The sequence below is a fragment of the Molossus molossus genome, unplaced genomic scaffold (assembly GCF_014108415.1).
Source record: "Molossus molossus isolate mMolMol1 unplaced genomic scaffold, mMolMol1.p scaffold_m16_p_20, whole genome shotgun sequence".
Lineage (NCBI taxonomy): Eukaryota > Metazoa > Chordata > Mammalia > Chiroptera > Molossidae > Molossus > Molossus molossus.
Genome location: NW_023425356.1, coordinates 17,311,351 through 17,332,377, shown reverse-complemented (window position 1 = coordinate 17,332,377; position 21,027 = coordinate 17,311,351). Strand labels below are relative to the sequence as shown.

At 40.5% G+C, this 21,027-nt stretch overlaps 1 protein-coding gene across 3 annotated transcripts in view; it reads right to left on the bottom strand.

Moving 5' to 3' along the window:
- The window catches only part of NOTCH2 (notch receptor 2), a 166,603-nt gene that overhangs the window by 83,735 nt on the left and 61,841 nt on the right, over positions 1 to 21,027 (bottom strand). For all 3 annotated transcript variants that reach the window (XM_036271970.1, XM_036271969.1, XM_036271971.1), the window contains exons 3-4: positions 13,114 to 13,373; positions 8,165 to 8,500 (exon numbers count right to left, since the gene is read on the bottom strand). In XM_036271970.1, the coding sequence (XP_036127863.1) occupies positions 8,165 to 8,500; positions 13,114 to 13,373 (596 nt within the window). The remainder of the gene's footprint in view (positions 1 to 8,164; positions 8,501 to 13,113; positions 13,374 to 21,027) is intronic.

Sequence of the window (21,027 nt, the reverse complement as noted above, 5' to 3'; positions counted from 1 at the left end):
TCATCCTCCCCCTAATCTGATCTCTGATGACTAAGACTAAATATTACTGACTAGGGTGTGAGGGAGATGATAAAGCCCTTGTAACCAAACTGTTAGGATTGGAAACTGTGAACCAATTGTACAACTAACTGAATTCACCAACCACAGACAAATTAAGAAAGCAGAAGCATTTCAGCATAACCACAACATATAAGAAATAAAATGTTTTCTCTGTATGACTGACTGACTGTTTGTGAGGCAGTTCTTTCCTGACCCAGGTAGACAGAAAACAAGGAGCGAGGTGGCAGAGTTCATTCACGGCGAAAGCATGGCCGCTGAGACCAAAGCGCCTGGGTAAACCCCATCCTCACGATGCATCACCTGGGTGAACGTGGACAAGACACTTAACCCTTTCCTCGCTGAGGAAATTAACAGGACCTACCTCAAAGGGCTACTGTAAAGATGAAATGAGTTAGGCATAAAAAAAAAAAAAAAACCCTTAATTCAATAAATGGTGCTGGAACAATTAAATATTGACATGCAAAAGAATTAAGATGCACAAAAATTAACTCAAAATGTAAGAGTCAACATTATAAAACTCTTAGAAGAAAACTCAGGAGTAAATCTCTGTGACTTGGACTAGGCAAAGCTTTCTTAAATATGACCCAAATCACAACCAAAAGAAAAAAACAGATAGTTTGGAATTCATCAAAATTAAAAATATTTGGGCTTCAAAGGACATCACCAAGAAGGTGAAAAGACAGCTCACAGAATGGGAGAAAATATGTGCAAATCATATATCCAATAAGAGATCTGTTTCTAGGATATATTAAGAACTCTGAAAACAATAATAAAAATACAAAATATATACTATAGTAATAAAAAGACAACCCAATTACAAATGGGTAAAAGATCTGAATAGACATTTCTCCAAAGATGATATGCAAATGGCTGATAAGCACATGAAAACATGTTCAACATCATCAGCCATCAGGAAAATTCTAATCAAAACTACAATGTAATATTATTTCACACCCACTAGGATGGCGATAACCAAAAAGACAGATGTGGAGAAATTGGGAAACCTCATACACTGTTGGTTAACATGTAAAATAGTGCAGCTACTTTAGAATACAGTCTGGCAGTTCCTGAAAAGGTTAAATAGTTACCATATAACCCAGTAATTCTTCATCTAAGTATATATTTAAGAGAAATTAAAATATATGTCCACGGAGGGACCTGGAAAGTATTATCCTAAGTGAAAGAAGCCAAGCAGAAAAAGACAAATACCACATGATCTCACTTATATACGGAATATAATGAACATAACAGTCTGAGGAATACAGTAGACCCAGACACATGGAAGTAGGGCACAAACTGACATCCCTCAGAAGAGGGGATGGGGGGGGGGGTTGGGAAGAGATAAACCACAGAACTTATATGCATGTATGCATGACCAATGGACATGGACAACTAAGCCGGGGAAAGGGTGGAGGGGGGGTGGGGTGGGGGTGCCAATGGGGTAAAAAGGTAAAATATCTGTAACAAAAAAATAAATAAAATTATTAAATATTAAAAAATAAATAAATAAATATATATATATATGTCCACACAAAAACTTGTGCCAGAATGTTCATAGCAGCATTATTCATTATAGCCAGAAAAGTAGAAGCAGTCCAAATGTCAATTTACTGATGAGTAAATAAATAATATGTGATAAATCTCTACAGTGGAATATTATTCAGCCATGAAAAGGAATGAAGTATTGATACCACCACCAACAGAATGGGCTTTGAAAACATTAAGTGGAAGAAGCAAATCACAAATGATCACATATTATGTGTTTATATGAAATATCCATAACAGGCAATTCTATAGAGACATAAATTAGATTAGTAGTTGCCCAGTGCTAGGAGGGAGCAGGGAGGATGGGGAGTGACTACCATGGGTACAGGGTTTCTTTTGGAGAGATAAAATGCTCTAGAATTGACTGTGGTGATGGTTACACATATCTGTGAATATACTAAATACCATTGAGTTTTACACTTTAAAAGGGCGAATTATACAATATGCAAATTATATCTCAACAAAGCTCTTATATTAAGGGGGAAAGCACTTAAAAATAGTACCAGATGCATAATAACTGTTCTACATATATTAGCAAATACTATTAATCAATGGGATCAAAGCATACCTTAGAGATTATCTACTATAAGGAACACAAATCTAAGCTTACGTGACTAGTAGGTAGGAGTCTGTACCACACTAGGAACTTTACCCAGTTTCAATCAGTATGTTCCATGGGACCTCAGGGGTCTCTTTCAATCATCTAAAAAACTGACCTTAGGTCAAAAGTTCCCGTGTCTGAGAAAAACTCAAGCCAAATCAGTTCTCCAAAGTTAAGACAGGATTTATACTTTTAAAATAGAGATACAGACCTCCTTTTGGAAATAGCTAGCAAATTCTTGTAAGGAAGTCTATGAAGGGGGGTAGAGGGTAAGGTTTATACGAATAAGTTACAGTGCAATCACTTCTTTAAAATATATTTTAAGGTTTTAGGGGAAAAGGAAACAGACAAGTCTCAGACCTGTGTGTGGGATGGGTGTAGCAGACTTACAGAGGCTCCCATGACCGTAGAAAAAGGAATCTACTGCTTAAAGCCAATTCACGTCCTTAAAAGGCTACAAGCAGAGAAATTAAACTTAGAAGGAACATTTTAAGACCGTGCTGTTATAAAACTGTGGGCCATGTAACTGACAAGTCATGACAGTGAGGGAGGGGAGCAGAAGAGTCTTTTGAACTTGTCATCCCACACAGAGAACAGCAATTCTCAAGAGAGCATCCATCTCTCCCCCCTTTCAGACCCCAGAAGGTGGGAGGGTGGAAAGGCTACGTGGAGGGGCATAAAGAAGAGAGAAAAAGGAGAAGATGAGATGGCACAACCAGGATTCTCTCAGGCCAGGCTGCAAGCCCTCAGGAAAAGCTTCCATGCACAGGTATTAATGAGGGAAAAAACAGGGATACCTGGAATAGCGGGGACCAAGGCAAAAAGGTAAAAGTCTACAAGACTCTCTCTCCACCCAGCCCCTTGGAAAGAAGCCTGTCACAAAAGCAACTGGTCCCATCTAGGTCCAACTGAATTTCCTAGTATATGTCTTCCATCCTCTGAATGAGCCCGGATGAGCTCACTGACCCCCATGACTGCCCACGTATCCCCTCTCTACAGCACGCACCCAGGCTGCACCTCCTGGGATCTCCCCAATGCTCTCCACTTTCCTTTCTAACTTTATCACCAAAGAAGTCACAGAAATTAATAGGAGGATTCAAAAATAATAATAAATTCAGTACATTTTAAAAAATGTTATAATATAGGGATTCTCTTCTCTACCACATTCAATTCATTCACTTGTCAGATATTCACTGAGTCTCAATTTTGTGCCAGGTACTAAGCTGGGTATCAGAGGGTGAGGGTGGGGTGAGGGAGTTAAAACAAGACTGTCTACTGGGAAAGATAAACAAATAATCTGCTAGAGGTACACAGGCTGCCAAAAAATGCTAGAGGGTCTCCAATCCCCAAGGGGGTAGGGATTAGAGAATGCATTTCAGTGAAATGGGTGCCTGGGATGCATTACAAAGAAATTCTCTATAAAAGTTGGGGGTGCATAGGGGAGAAGGTGACAGAAAGTTGGGGACATAGCATGGGAGAAACTACTGAGCATGGGAGAACAGGAAACACCTCTAAGGATACCTAGTAAAACTGGACTTGGGGCCCATGGCACAGGAACTAAATCAGTGCGCCCTGAATAGGGGTATGAGCAGCTTTCAGCATCTGCTCCAGGGAAACCTGCCAGGATGTTACTATCATGCCCGAGAGAACATGCCCCGGGTATGGGAATGCAGGAGGGATTATTTCTAACAGTTTTTAAGCTCAGCAACGACAGAGCAGACACAAAAGCCATGCCATGTGCTCATCGAGCTTTATTTTAGTGATACAGGGATAGTACCCAGAATCCCCTGTGAAGTAGAGGGGTGGTTTCCAAAAGATAAATGTTCATTGTTTGGAGAGGACCGATCAGACAGCTTTAATGAAGTTTTAAAAAATCACAGAGGAATGAAAGTGTGGGGGGGAGGAAAAGGGAAAGTACCTGAGGACTGTTCAATCCAGCCGAACTACAAGGCGCGGCCAGTAGGTTCAAACAACCCCCAGTTTTCTGATTATCTGGGCGACTCTTCTAAAGATCCACAAACACAAAACCAGCCTAACTCATTCTCTCCCCACTAGTTGGCCCTAACCCTAAAATACTGGAAATCAATGATTCAATAATTTATTTTCTACTTTGCTCTTATGGCTGAGTGCCCCTCCTCAGGGCATCTACTAAATGCTTTACTTAATGGTAGCTCATGAACATCTGGACGTTAACAGTTGCTGATTCAAGGGGAAGATGAACTATGGTTCCTTGGTTTAAGTCTATTAGTTCCTTCTTGAACATATTCTTTTTTCTTCCCTCTATAGAGAAATACTTCTTTCTTTGTCACAAAAGATGAGTCATTTTTGCGATTTTAATTCCCCCCAGGAGTCTTACAATAACACTAAAATCAACAATAGTGTCCTTTGCAGGAAAAGAACTATAATTAAACCATTCCAATATAATCACTAACTCATGTGGGGTTCACTGACTTTCCGTTGAAAAGCACTCTAAAATTCTTATCCAGTATTACAGAATTCAAAAACAAAAGAAGCCAAACAATGTCTGAGACGCCTGACACCAGGAAGAAAATGAGAAGACCACACAAAGTTACATTCTCAATACTGTGATATTATACTAACCTCAGTCAGTCAATAAATATGTGTGAGCCTGTTACGTACCTGGCACTGTTTATAGGTGTTTGGGATACAGTACCAACATAGACAAAGATCCTAGCTTTCACTCTGGAGAGGGAATGGGGGAGCAGAATTTGGAAAAGACAGACAATAAACAATAGACATATGAAATAAATTATATACTGCAAATTATATAGTAAGAAGATGATAAGCATTATAGAAAAGGAAAAGAAAGAGTAGACGAGGGCCAGTAATGAAGGGGGTTTAGGGATGGCTACAATTTGAAACAGAGTGATCAGGGTAGGCCTCAACTGGATGTGGGAAGACTTGAGCTGGGGCAGGAAGTAGCCCCCTAGGAGTTACTGAACACCTTCACAAGCTACTCTGCCTTCTGCTGACTTGGTTTCCCCATTTTTAGAAGTGAAATGTTGATTCTCTTCAAATAAGGGTGTTATTTACATTGAGATGGTGATTATCATTTTAAGTAACATTTTAGTCGTTTAGAATAGTGTGGAGGGCAATGGAGGGAAGGGCAAGGAGAAAGGTATTGCAATTATCAAGAAACTTTCTAAAAAAAAAAAAAATCTTCCAGGCATTATTTCCTATGTGGAAATATAGTTAATATTTTCCAAACTCCATCTGGGACATAAAAACAATGAACAGAAAATCTTACAAACTGCATAAATACCTATTTATTCACAGTGTTACTGTATCATCTATTGCTTTGCATTCTTTTATAACTTCTTTCTATACAAAGTCCAAGCTGATGTCATCTGTTTTATAGATCATGGGATTCTGAAAGGCAAGAACCAGTCTACCTATTTTTAAATGTCTGCAAGATGTCATACATAGGCTGACAGATAATGGATACTAGTTGATCATAACTAAAAGTATCTCTTCTTTCTCATAGCATGAACCTACTTTTCCTTTTAACTCAAACACCTCAAAGCGTTCAAGGAAAGTTCCATACAGATTCCAAGCACCTTCAGGGAAGACAAGTAGTGCAGGGGGCGCAGCAAGATGCAAACGCACAGGCTTTGGAAAGAACCTGCCTGGGTTTCAGGACTCAGCCTGACCACATGCCAGCTGTGCAACTTTGTGTAAATCACTTGACATCTCCTAACATGCTTTGCTTCATCAGGGAAAACTTGAAAAATAATACCTATCTCCAAGATTTTGTGTAAATGAGCTAACAGATGCAGAAGAACCCGGCATGGTGCCTGACTCATAAAAGGCATTAGATAAATGTTAGTTTTCTCGTCACCAAATTTCCCCACCCCCTCGCATCCCCAACACACACACACACACACACACACACACACACTCTTCATCAGTGAGTAAATAAATGTCTTGCTTTAAACTACAAGCAGAGCGTAAGAGAGAGCCAAGTTCTCCTCACTCCAGCCCACTAGCCCTGGCAGCCTCTCGGCTGTGGAATCCCTGGTTATTTCCTTTCTCAAGGAGGAGATACTATTCTGGTTTGACAGATCCTTTCCTGGACACACTCTCAGAATTCCCTAAGGTTCTTATCGTGGCTAATGGATAACAATGCAGAGACTATGGGAGTGAGTAATCACTCTCTCCTAGCTAAAAACTTCCTTTATTGACTTCTCGAACTTCCCGTCCGTATTTTGCTGCCAAATCAACCTCTTGTTCTAGGCAACTATTAAAAGTAATTCTCTTGAAGCTGAAAAACACATTTAGCCTTCGACAATAAATCACACTAAACTCAATACTAGCCACTTAGCCTAGTAGACTAATAGAATATTAGACTATTGGAATATTTGTAAAATTAAATTGTTTACATTTCTATTTCCTCACTTAACCCTTACAGGGGTGGGGAACCTATTTTCTGCCAAAGGCTATTTGGGTATTTGTAACATCATTCGAGGGCCATACAGAATTATCAACGAGCTGCTGTGTTGGGTCAGGCTGATTTGGTGAGGCGAGTGATGTGAGCTGGTACTGGCCAGACATTCCCTATCCCTGCAAAATGAAAGCAGGAGTAAAGAAAGATATCTTTTAATTATTCTTTCTAATGTAGATGACAGTAGTATGTCAATAAAAGTTTATTTAGTGTCTAGAATGATAGTATTAGCTATTCTTCATTGAAAGCGAAACTGAAAATAAGACAATAACAGCTTACTCTTGTGGTTTACAGTTAAGTAGCACCAACTTTTTTATCATGTTGCAGTGTCTTGTACTGAATGTACCTCAAGCATGCAGCACAGTGCCTAGAACACAGCTGGCAGTCAATACATTGTTACTGAATAAAATGACTAAATTACCATCTGGTCTTATACTGGGGACCAACATATGACCTTTAATCCCCAAGAAATAAAACACACAACCCCATTAATTGTGAACCATCCTTGACACCGGAATCAAAGATTCCCATTCCGAAAAGGCAGCGAGAACAACCTTTTGAGGCAATTCTGCTTGTTTAGCACATTATGCACCCCAACAGTTTTCCTTCGTTTTTGTACTGAGGATATCTGTATAAAAAACAGAATCTTTGTTGCTTAGTAATTCATCTGCTCCAGCTGCTTGTCTGTTCCCAATCAAAATTCTCGGTTTTCAGCCTCCTCATCACTTGTATAACGCGCGGACAGCCTTGGCCAGGCTCACGCCCTTCTCTACCTCTGCGGAACGAACGCGGGGCCCCCACGCTCACCCTTTGCTCCTCCTTTTGTTTCTATTTCAGAGTCATGTATAATTGTGTCGCATATAATCTATCAGTGCTCATCATAAAGTGCTCCTTGATTACCAGAGCACCCCCCCCCACCCTAGTTCCAAAATTATCTAGCTTCAAGTCAGGGCAGGGTTACCCCAAAGTCAGAGAGGATACCTGGAGAGGTTCTGAGGGCCAGAAGCCCAGGGAAAATTACAGAAAGATAGGTGGGTACATTTAAGTAGATAGGAAACTATTTTTTTTAGAGGTAAAAGCATGTGGGAAACTTGATCACCCATTACTGCTAATTCAGTTTAAAGCACTTCACTAACCACACCTATTTTTCAATGTCTAATTCTCACTGACTTGCCATTCTACAGACTTGCCTATCCCTTTCCCACCGCTGTTTATCTTATTTCTTACTGTTTCTCCAAAAAGGACAGTAAACAATTTCCTAGCCACTCATCATCATAAACCCTGACATGTTAAATCACCCCCTGCTCAGTTTATACACCACATTGGGCCCATAAAACTCCTCCCTCACCAGTAACCCACCTCACACAAAATTTTCACTTCCCCTTTTTGCTGCTGGGAAGGATACTTCCTAAAGGACCAATTCAGCCACACCCACCACCCTCCTGCAGTGCAGCAGGTGCACCTCCCAACCCCAGGATGCCATGGGGACTCCTTACCTGGAAGGCAGTTGCACTCAAAAGTGAAGTCACCGGTCTGCCTGCAGGTGCCTCCATTGACACAGGGCGAGGGTGCACAGGGCACGTAGGGGCTGTCACAGTGCTGGCCTGTGAAGCCCTGGGGGCACTGGCACTGATAGGAACCCGGTAGGTTGAGGCAGGTGCCACCATTCTGGCACTGTCTTGGAATGTCACACTCATTGACATCAGTCTCACATTTCTGCCCTGTGAAGCCTGCCAGGCATTTGCAGGAGAACTGGTTGGCCACAGTGATGCAGGTACTTCCATTGGCACAGGGCTGAGACAGGCAGGCATCAGTCCACTGGCACCGCTTACCTGGAAGGATAAGAGAATCAGTACTGCTCTCAGAAGTGGGAGTCAGCCCCATCCTCAACACCCCCCCCCCTACCCAACAAGTGGCATCAGGGGTTACTACATGGAGAATTCCTAAGCTCTCTGAATGAATAAAGTGTATTGATATTTTCTACAGTATATAGCTACTAAACAGACCTCTTGGAAGACATAAACAGGTCAATACTACTTTCTCCTTTAAGCATAATACACATGCACACATATTCTGGGAAACAGTTTATTACATGTAGTCTGGCTATAAATATTGCTTGATGTGTTTGAAGAGCATGAAGAATCTGTGACTCGTTGTATATGAAAACTACACCAAACTAGAAGCTGTCATGAGACTAAAGGTCTAGAAAGGGAACTCTTGTGGACTCTCAGGCAGGAAAGTACCCGAAGCAGCAGGCTCTAATGTGCTAGATTCTAAGGCACGACTCCAAGGACGCAAAGCAGAAAGAGGTAGAAAGGGAGGAGAAAACACGCCCATGCTGCTAATAAATTTGTTATTTATGTGGCTTTTTGTTGTCATTAACTTAAGCTTTTTTTTTTTTTAATCCTCACCCGAGGATATTTTTCCATTTATCTTCAGATAGAGTGGGAGGATGGGAGTGGGAAGGGGAGAGAGCGAGAGCGAGAGCGAGAAAGAGAGACATGGATTGGTTACCTCCCTCTAGACCCTGACCAGGACCAGGGACCAAAACTGCAACTGAGGTATGTGCCCTTGACCAGAATCGAACCCACAGTTCTTTGATCTGAAGACGGACGTTCTAACTGCTGAGCCAAACCTTGGCCAGGGCTAAGCTTTTTTTTTTTTTTTTTTTAAACAAAAGATGTGAGAACCTCCGGAATTTGTAATTCTCCAAGTGCTTGTCAAAGGAAATACCAAATTTTTGACCCTCATCAGGAAGCAAGTGAGAGTCAAGATAGCTTTCCTAAGAGAGAGATGACATCCGAGCACAGAGAGGTGCCCTCTGCCCACCATGGATATCAAGTCAATGGGGAAAGATGCCATAAAAAGTGGGGCACAACATACATATCTCAGGGTGCTAAGCAGAGAGAAAATGAAAAAAAAACTACTATTTTTCTTCCTACTATTTCTTCATTCCACTGAGAGGTACTTACCTGCAGTGGAGAGGAGATTAAAATGGTTACTTCTGACAATCATGTGTATCAGAATATTTGCCTATAACTGAAAGAAAGGTCTCTGAACTTGGTTTCCCATAGATGTTATGTTCTATGGGCATTCACTTCCTGCCTCTGTTTCTTCATCTAAGAGTGGACATTCGCTAATCAAGTCTGATTAGGAAGGGTATGAGGCTATCACACAACCAAAAGGGTGAACCTGACCTGTGACAGACCAAAGTAGTGACGTGAAAAGATGACCAGAACCCTGCAGAACATGAAGAAGTCCTTTTAATGCAAAGGAAGAAGTTTTAATTTGAGGGTCATTTCAGAGTAACATTTAAATTATATATATATATATATATATATAGAGAGAGAGAGAGAGAGAGAGAGAGAGAGACAGAGACAGAGACACAGAGAGAGAGAGAGACAGAGAGAGACTCCTAGGGTGAGGATAAAAAAAAAAAACAGAAGGCATTACTGACATTTTGCCTAGTTAGGATTAAACTGTTTTATTTTTTATCCTCACCTGAGGACATTTTTCCATATTTTGCTCAGATAGAGTGGGAGGGAGAGAAAGAGAGAATCATCGATGTGAAAGGGACACATCGAGTGGTTGCCACCCGCACGACCCAACCAGGGCCGGGGACAAACTGCAACCGAGGTACGTGCCCTTAGCGGGAGCCGAACCCGGGTCTCTCTGGACCGCAGGCCTATGCTCCAACCACTGAGCCAAACTGGCCAGGGCAGGATTAAACTGTTTTAAATGGGCATGGCCTCCCTTTGCCTTGTGGAGCAACACAACTCACAACTGATCATCGAGAAAGAATTACGGTGGCACCTCAGTTCTTGAACCTAATTCATGCTGGAAGGCTGTTCAAGAAAAGATTCGTTCAAAAACTGAATCCTTTTTTCCCATTAGAAAGAATGTAAATTGAATTAATTCTTTCCAGACCCCCAAATGACTTCATTTTAACCTTTCTTATATACAGTGCATGTCTAATGTGCTCTCTGATCTATAAGCAAACACTTCTTTTCTCACAGGCTCGAACCTCCCCTACTGGCCTTGAAGGGATGGCATGGGCGCCCTTCCGGGGGTCTTTCAGGGCAGCGGCTTCGCTCCTCCACACCCCACTGCCTCCAGGCCCCGCCACCAGCTCACTGCTTCCCTTCGTCCACATCATCGACAGTGTTTCTACCTCTTCAACTGCCTGTGGTCATTGTTCCTTTCACACCCGTAGCAGTATTAGCACTCCTGATGGTCCCTTTATGTTTTAAAATTGTGCTAAATAATCATCCATTTTGCCAACAACAAAAGCCAAAAAACAACATAAAAATATTCACAGTACAACTTCCTGAGATGTTAACAACCAAAGATTTAGCAGTAAACTGACTTGAATTCTCTCCTTTGTTTGTGGCCTGAGAGATGTTTTGTGTCATGCTGAAAGGGTTTTCAGGTCGAGAACCAAAGTTTTGTTCAACAACCGAGACATGATTTCCCTGACAACTTGGAGAACTGAACCGTTTGAGATGGGAGAACCGAGGTTTGACTCTCTTCTCTCAACCACCAAATCTCTTCAGTGACTCCCAGCCTCGATGCAGTCACAGTCATGATGGAGCTAATGGATCTCCTGACTATTATTTACCCCTACCAACACCCTTTAATGGAAAATAAATAGAACAAGAATTCCAAACTAACTGATCCAGTCTAGTTTTCAGAGTTTTTCACTTTTTGCTTATTAGATTTACAGAATCATTGGTGTTATAGGGAACAAAATGGTTTTCCTTTTTTGTTAATCCTTGCCCAAGGATATTTTTCCATTGATTTTTGATAGCATGGAAGGGAGGGTAGAAGAGGGTAAGAGAGAGTGAGAAAGTGTGTGTGTGTGTGTGAGAGAGAGAGAGAGAGAGAGAGAGGAGGGGGAGAGAGAGACATCAATATGAGAAAGACACAACAGTTGGTTACCTCCTGCATGACCCCAACTGGGGTCAGGGATCAAACCTGCAAACCAGGAACGTGGCCTTGACTGGGAATCAAACCCTCAACCCTTTGGTCCTTGGCCCAACGCTCTAACTGCTGAGCCAAACCAGCCAGAGCCGGTTCTCCTTTTCTCATCTAACTCAATAAACATGTATGGTTCATTTTGGATAAAGCTCAGACCTACCTTTGAAGAACCCATAATCAAGTCAGATGAGAGACATGTAAAAAATTAATTACAATAAATTGTGACACATAAAATAATAGAGCGCAGAGGCTAACTGCCTAAAGGAGTCATGAAAGGGCTAGTACAACAGCGTTTTAAATATCACTGAGCAACTACCAATTATAGAAAAGGGCATTCCTGGCAAAGGGGTGTGCAACAGCACGGAGGCAACAGGAAATATGACATTTTCAGGAAATGATAAGAATGACGGCATGACTAAAGCTAGATGCTTGTAGGGGAGGTGAGGCTATAAAAAGATGTAAGGTCTAGACTTGTAAAGGGCTATGGAAACGATGTAAAAGAGTTTGCAGCTTACCCCATGGATAATGGGAAGTCGTTAGGCACTGTGGGCAGGGGAGATCATGAGAGGATTTGCATTTATAGTTAAAGACATGGCAATGTGACAGGTGAACAAGATGTGGAGATGGTAAAGGCAAAGACACCAGTAAGGAAATGGCTGTGGGAGTCCAGGTGAGAGATGACAGGGACCTCGGGTGTAGAGTAGGAGAGCAAATAGAGAGGAGTAAACAGGTGAGAGGTCATTCAGAGGGTGGACTGGATGATTGAGTCGAAGAGGGGTAAGGGTGATGGAGAGGGAGTTTCCAGTTTGAAGTACTTGGAGTGTACCACAAGTTATATTAATATGTTGAGTTTGAGATATCTGTTGAATTTCCAAGGATAATATGCAATACATAGTGAGGAATATGAGTCTGAATGTCAGGGTCAGGGTGAAGCAAAAAAGATGACTACCAGAGTCATCGGCAAATGATGAAGACGAAGGCGAGGACAGCTCAAGCAACCAGAGATACTGAGATTCCCTGGGAGAGCTTCATAGAGTTAAAAGAGGCCTCAAAACAGAGTTCCAAGGAACACAAAAATGCAATGGACAAGGACAAAGCAATGCAGAAGCAAAAGGAACAATCAGAGTTCAGAAAGTCCTGAACATCTAGGGAGAGGAGATTTCAAGAAGTAAGTAATTAATAGCACAAACAGCTCTTCTTCCAGCAACAGTGATGTGATTCTGGTCCCCAATCCTGACATGTATACTTTAAGCAGTCAAATACTTCTGAGTATTTGACTCTTTTTCTTTCTGTTTCTCCTCTCTTAAAATTCTCCAAAAGGAAGCTAAAAATAGTTGTCTGGAACATTCCAGTTCCTTACTATAATGTTAAGTATGTACCAAGCTGGGGGACCCTTAAGAGCCAGATGTCAAGATCTAAAAGATGCTAAATAAAGACACATACTGAGAATAGGAGTCCCATTTGATACCTGTAAAACCAACTTGACAGGTGCACTCATAGTCATCCTGGCTGAGCACGTGGCAGGTGCCTCCATTCAGACAGGAGGGAGATGCATAGCAGGGATGGGTGGTTGAGTACTGGCAGTTCTCGCCTGTGAACCCCAGGGCACACTGGCATGTTGCTTTCCCCAACATGGCCTGGGCCACACACGTCCCTCCATTCTGGCAGCGGTTCTTCCCACAGGGGTCTCGATGTTGACAATATTCTCCCAAGAAGCCCTCTGGACATCTGTGAGGAAAAGAAAGTAATCCATGAAAGCTTACAAGATAATGCATTCCAGTCAAAAAACACTAGATTGAGAACTGAAAGACCTGAAGGTACAATTGTAAAACTGCCTCGCTTGAGGAGAAGTGTTTAGAGAACTTAAACACATATTTCCATGTCCTTTTGAGTCTAGGCTGGTGACAGAATACTAGGTAGGTGACACATAAAATATTTGAAAAAATAATGACAGAAAATCTCTGTAACCTGGTGAAGGAAATAAACATACAATCCAGGAAGTGGAGAGAGCCCCAAACAAGATGAACCCAAAGAAGCACACAACCAAGACACATCATAATTAAATTGCAAAAGGTTAAAGACAAAGAGACTCTTAAAAGCAGCAAGAGAAAAGTAGTTAGTTACCTACAGAAGAGCTCCCATAAAACTGTCAGCTGATTTCTCAACAGAAACTTTGCAGGTCAGAAGGGAGTGGCAAGAAATATTCAAAGTGATGAAAAGCAAAGAACCTTCAACCAAGATTACTCTACCCAACAAAGCTATCATTTAGAATCAAATAACATATAAAAAGCTTCCCAGACAAGAAAAAGCTAAAGGAGTTCATTACTATCAAACCAGTATTACATGAAATGTTAAAGGGCCTTCTTTAAAAAGAAAAAGATAAAAAATATGAACAATAACCCTGTCCAGTGTGGCTCAGTGGTCAGAGTGTTGACCTGCATACCAAAAGGTTGCAGATTCAATTCCCAATCAAGGGCACGTACCTGGGTTGCAGGTTTGATCCCTGGCCCCAGTCAGGGTGCATAAGGGAGACAACCAATCAATGTGTCTCTGTCACATCGATCTCTCTCTCTCTATCTCTCTCTCTCTCTCTCTCTCTCCTGTGTCCCTCTCCCTCTAAATATCAATGGAAAAAATATCCTTGGGTGAGGATTAACAACAAAAACATGAATAATAAAATGACAATAAATACACAGTATCAACTACTGAATTTTTAAAACAAAATAAATGAACAAGCAAAACAGAAACAGACTCGTAGATACAGAGAACATTTTGACTGTTGCCAGATGGAAGAAGTATGGGGTTTGGGTGAAAAAGATGAAGAGATTAAGAAATATAAATCAGTTATTATAAAACAGTCATGGGAAGATAAAGTACAGCATAGGGAATATAATCAATAATATTCTAATAACTATGTATGGTATCAGATGAGCGTGAGGTTTATTGGGATGATCACTTAGAACATTATATAATGTCTAATCACCAGGGTATACATTTGAAACTAATATAATATTGTATGTCAACTGTAATTGGAAAATAAAAAATGGTAAATGGGTTTCTTATAGACAACAGCAGCAAAAAATAAAAAATACATAAAACCATGTGTCTTCTCTCAATTAAGCATTAAGAAGCAGTAAATTCTCCTTTTCTTGTTCCCACTGAGACATCAATTAGTCTAGATCCCTGGGTTATGGTCGGGGGTTGAGACTATGATAAAGAAAGAAAAAGAGGCACAGAAATGAGGAACGTTCCCAAGGGCTTTTGTTCTTAGTAAAGTCTATTAAGATGTAAGTAGTAGGCCACTTCTTTTTTTAACCAAATAAAGAAAAACACAACATATAACTAAATGACATTAAAAATATCCAAGGTACCATACAGACATCAAAGTGATGAAGGAAAAACAATTCAAGAATAACATTCTATAACATTTTCCATATGGTGTGTTGAGGAATTTCTGTATATGCCACCCATTGATTCATAACATATACAGCCATCCCAAATTGCCTGAAATATTTATGACAATTTTTTTAATCCTCACCCGAGGATATTGTTTCATTTGTTTTCAGATAGAGTGGGAAGGGGGGAGAGAGAGAGAAACATCAACGTGAGAGAGACACATCGATTGGTTGCCTCCTGCATGACCCCAACCAGGGCTGGGGATGAACCATAACCAAGGTAGGTGCCCTTGACTGGAATCGAACGCACAGCTCTTTGGTTCGTAGGCTGAAGCTCTAACTGCTGAGCCAAACCAGCAAGGGCATGAAAACTTTTTATGAACAGCATGAAAAATGCATCGAAAGTCACCATTTTCATAACGAAGAGGTTGTTTAAAAGGGACCTCTCTCTAAGAAGCATTTAAAAGGAATACAATGGATGACTTAGATTCTAACTACAAATTTTACTATGTGGCTGTCACCCCAGATATTTGGTTCAAACTACTCCATTTTACTTTTTGGAGCACAGAAAACTAAATCTAGAACGCTGTTCCACCATTACCTTAAAGATAACACATTTAAACCCTACATCTTCCCCCTCAAAACCAGCTCCTGGGAGGGGGACTGTGGGGCTGGGAGAAAGAAGTAAAGGACTTAAGGAGTACAAACTGATAGTCACAAAACAGTCATGGACAAGTGAAGTGAAGCAGGGTACAGAGTCAATAAGGTTGCGATAACCACGCACGGTGCCACTGGGTATTGGAAATGTCGAGGAGAACACTATGTAAAATATACAATTATCTAACAACTAAGCTGTACACCTGAAACCAAAATAATATTGAAAGTAATCTGTAATTGAACAATAAATAAATAAATGAAAACCTGCAAGCAAGCAAACAAACAATCACCTTCTCCTACCACAGCTTCCTCAGTCCAACCATCGTGTCCTGATCCTCTCAAGGCACTGGTGCCGTCTGTCATGTTTTACCCCTTCCTGTCTTTGCCAATCATACCCAGTGCTTTTAATTAGCCACTGGCTGGCAAGGTAAAGTCCTCAGAGGTCACAGTTATCGAGACGAGAAGAGAACCAGACATCAGGAAACTGAGACGGAATGTGCCCAGAAGAACTGCGCATGGCTGACATGGCTGAGGAGGGACAGCTGACAAGGAGCTACGGTGGCAGCGGCGTACTCAGGGCGCTCCGTTGCCCCTTCCAGAGCTGTGTGAGCGCAGCAGAGCCAGGAGCAGCCGGAGCCGCGAGCGACTCCAGGAGCAGGTACAGCTAGTGAAGGGGAGGCAGTGGGGGCAGGGCCCAGCACCGAAACCACAGACTGGGTCCAGTTTCCAGCAAGCAGTCTGCACCTCGTATGGTCGGGCCGATGTGGAGTCCTGGTGTCGTGGCCTTGGACAACATTCTTAACCTCAGTATTAGTTTTCTCAGATTTTAAACAGTTAATAAGGCTACTTACTTACACACCATGGGGTTGTTATAAGAATCTAATAAAATCAAGTATGCAAAAAATCTTTTGTTAAAATGTCGTGCAAATGAAAAGCATTTTTTCTTTTTTTGTACTTACTAAGGAAAATATGACACATTACTTAAATCAGCTTGATTTGCTAATAGAATAAGTTATTTCCTGATTTTTTTAAAGTAGGGGAGTAAAAACTGCCAGCGTAGCCTAGCTAAAATTAAGCCTGAGCTATATTATTAAAAGCATTTGTTCGGAATAATGTTAAAGACTGCACCACAATTCTCATTCCCAGGGACTGTGGCCCTCTGGACAAGAAGTCTGGCTGACAACACTCGAGGCCCACCCATGGGAATTACTCACCTTGTCAATAATAGCAAACTTTTACACGTGGGTGGGCTTTGCCCAGCTTCGCTCCTGGACTATTACACTACCCTGGCCTCCCCAACACTATCATGTGGCATCTGCTCAGAGAATGCAAACTCACTGAAATAGCAGCATCATAAACATGCCACGGAACCATAGGGTTCTCAGGAAAACAAAAATGAAATACTACGAAAAATTCTGGAGCCAAACAAATGTATTCCTGAGTGATCTGTTACTAGGATTTAATCTATATTATTGCTCCCTATATGGAAAAATAAATTTCAACTACAGTATGCTTAGGAAACCAGTAAAAACAGAGGTTGGCAAACTATATCTTGAGGGTCCACTCTGGCCCACTGCCTATTTTTGTATATGACCCATGGGCTGAGAATGGTTTTTATATTTTTAAATGGTTGGGGGGAAAAAAAAATCAAAAGAAGGATATTTCATGACATTTAAAAATTACGTAAAATTCAAATTTCAGTGTCCATAAACAAAGTCTTATTGGAACACAGGCACACACATTTATTTATAGATTGTCTATGGCAACTTCTACATTACAATAACAGGGCTGAATAGCTGCAATGAGACTATATGGCCCACGAAACCACTTATTATCTGGTGCAGAAAAAGTGTGTCAGCTCCTGAGTGAGAATATATGAAGCCTAATTCTATAAATAGCACCCTACATGCTTATTAATAATGATGTTTTGATGATGAAAAGGAATGTTCTCATATCTGTTTCCACAAAGAATACTGCACTCATTCATTCAGGCAACAAACATTTATTTAGTAAGTGCCTCTTACATACTCGGCATTATTCTAGTGCTAGGAAATGCAGACTCGTGGAGGTGAAAATTCTAGTGAGAGAAGACAAAACAAAATTAGTAAGTAAAATATATAATCTGTTAGGTGGAGTTAAGTGCTATAAAAATGTAAAACAGAGAAGAGGGACAGAAGTGATGGAATTGAGGATGGTAGGGTTTAGGGGATGGTAGGGTTTAGGTAAAAGTCATGTATTTGGGGTTGAAATAGGAAAACCCAGAGAAGACCTCCCTGAAAAGGCACATTTGAGTCAGGACCTAACTGAGGTGATGGACCTGCCTTGCAGGTATCTGGGGCAAGTGTGTTCAAGGCAGAGGGAACGGCAAATGCAAAAGCCCAGAACAGGGAACAGCCCTGGCATGTTCTGCCAAAGGGGTTAAGAGAAAGAATTAACAGAAAACAGACGACGGCTGTGACTGAAAGGTGTATCATGAGGGGCCTTCAGGCCCCTGTTAAGAAGGATTTAGTTTTACTCTAGTGAGATAACATTTAGATATGATCAACATAACGACTTATTCTCCTAAAGTCCATGCATAGAACCACATCTTATTTTTATGTGAAACTAGACCTATTGTTGGTATAATAATGAAGACTTAATTTCTTATTTAAACTTTATGTTCTAAAGGGCTAGACATCCGTTTCTTTCTACCTTAAAACATGTATAAGTTTCTTTTAATCTACATTTTTCACTAAGCCCCATTTCCCTTTATAAATTCTTCCTTCACAGCCAAACCTTGGTAACTACTTTCAAAAGTATTTTTCCTTTCTTTTCCATCTACTTCTTGTCTCTTTGTAACACAAGTTTCATTCTAATTATTGCCCAGAAACTAGATTCTAAGATCAATGACTTTCCCTTGTCAATTTCAGTAGTCTCATCTGAGATTTCATCAAAAGGAAATTCTCTCTCCTATAGGAGGTATTGCCAGGCACACCATCCGTCATTTTAATCTTTTTATGTTTGGCTTCTGTGACTCCTGACTATCTCAAAGTTCAGTGAATGCTCAGTCTAGATTGCCGGTTCCTCTTCTCCTCTTCCCCATCTTTATGGTCGCCTTAAAGTTTAAGTCTGTCCCACTCTGTTCTCGCATATGCATTTGTTATTGCTGTTTTTCATTTAGTTTTGAAGAACTACCATCATGTATATGACCCCCAAATATACAGCTCCAGTTCCATATGTGCAGTTTACTAAAAGTCATCTGCTTACCCTAATCTATACTGCCAGTACTTGAATTAAAACATTTCAAAAGTGGTATCATTCTTCCATGAGAATTCAAATTCCTCCAATTTTCTAAGGCTTCCATTCATAATCTCAAAGCATACTTTTGGTTAATCCTTTTAAGTTACATGTAACTTATTACCATGTTCTGACAACTTTGTTAACTGAATCCCTACACTACTATCATTCATATATTCTGATTGTCTTCAATGCCTCAGAACAGACATCTCACTGCTGGGTCATTCCCTGCTTCCATCCATCCTTGGAATAACAGAACCTTGGGATTCAAGACAGCCTATAGCAATTTCTACCCAGTGAGAGAATTCTTTCTAAAATATCACTAAAAGATGATTGCCAGCTCTTCTTGAGTGCAAACAGTGAAGCACGGTGCCTGAGAAATAGTTAGAATTTAATAAATGTTGAAATTATTGTTCCTGCTATTAAGAGTACAGACTCTAGAACCAGACCACCTAGATTTCAATCCCAGTTTCCCATTTACTCGAGTGATCTTGAGCAAATCACTAAACCCTCCTTGTTGTAAAATGTATTGACTAATCATACCTACCTCATAGGGCTTTTAAATAATTAAAAACTTAGAATGATATCTAGTACATAGTAAACACTATGCATTTATTAAGTAAAATAAAATTACTGGCTCACTACTTCAACAAGAGAACAGTCTTTGGTGTGGGCATTCCCGTTGTCAGAAAGCTCTTTCTTCTTGATGTTTTCTTAAAATTCTACCTCCTTCCTAGGTATATACCCAAGATAGCCAAAAATATAAGTCCATACAAAAATTTATAAAGAATGTCTGTAGCAGTACTGTTCATAATACCAAAAAGGAGAAACAATCTAAATGTCCATAGCTCATGAATGGATAAATAAAATGTGGTATATCCATACAATAAAATATTATTTGACCATGAAAAGGCATAAAGATCCGATACATGCTATGACCTGGACAAACCTTGAAAACACCATACCAAGTGAAATAAGCTAGACACAAAAGGCCACAAATTGTATGATTTCATGTTTATGAAATGTCCAGAATAGACAAATCCATAGAAATTAAAAAATAGATTAGTGCGGCCAGGAGCTGGGAAGAGGAGGAAATGGAGAATGACTACTAAGGACTAGAGAGCTTCTTGGGGTTGGAGAGGAGTTAATGAAAATATTTAGAAATTGGATAATGGTCGGTTGCAGTTTAGTCCCTGGCTCTGGTCGGGGTCATGCGGGAGGCAACCAGTCCATGTGTCTCTCTTGCATTTCTCCACCCCCCTTCCCCCCACTCCAACTGAAGATGGATGGAAAAATATCCTCGGGTGAGGATTTCAAAAAGAAATTAGATAGTGGTAATTGTTACACATATCTGTGAATATGTTATAGCCCACTAAATTGTACACTTAAAGGGGTAAATTTAATAGTATATGAATTATATCTTTTTTTAAATTCTGCCTCCCTACAATTTCTACCTCTTGGCTACCCCTGTCCTCTAGAACAAAAAGGAACAAGCCTCTGCTCTCTATGGAAGCCCTTCAAGAATCTGAAGAGAGCTGTGCTGACTCTTTGTTTTCTTTTTTCCAGGATTCAGTGCTTTGGCCCATTCCTCGGTATACAATTATTTTCCGACTTCCTCACTATTTTAGTGGCTCTTCTATGCTTAAGATAACAATAGTAGTAATAATAGTCATTAACATTTTTGAAGCACTTACTATGTATTCTGTATTTGCTAAGCATTTTACAGCTTGTATTATTCCCTATAACAGTGTATTATATTATCATCTCCATTCTGTATATGAGGACCTTGAAGCTTAGAAAGATTAAGATTTCACAGCTTGTAGGTAGCAGAGGCATCAAACCCATCCTGCTCCCCCAACTAGATGATTCTAGTTAATCAAAAACCTCTCTAAAATGTGCGGCCCAAAATGGAAAAAACATAGTACGTATGTTCTTACTAGACCAGCACAGAACTGGATCATCACCTGGACACTATGTTTCTACTATTATTGCCTAAAGCTGTGTTCACTTTTTTTTTTTAATCCTCACCCGAGGATATTTTTTTTATTTATCTT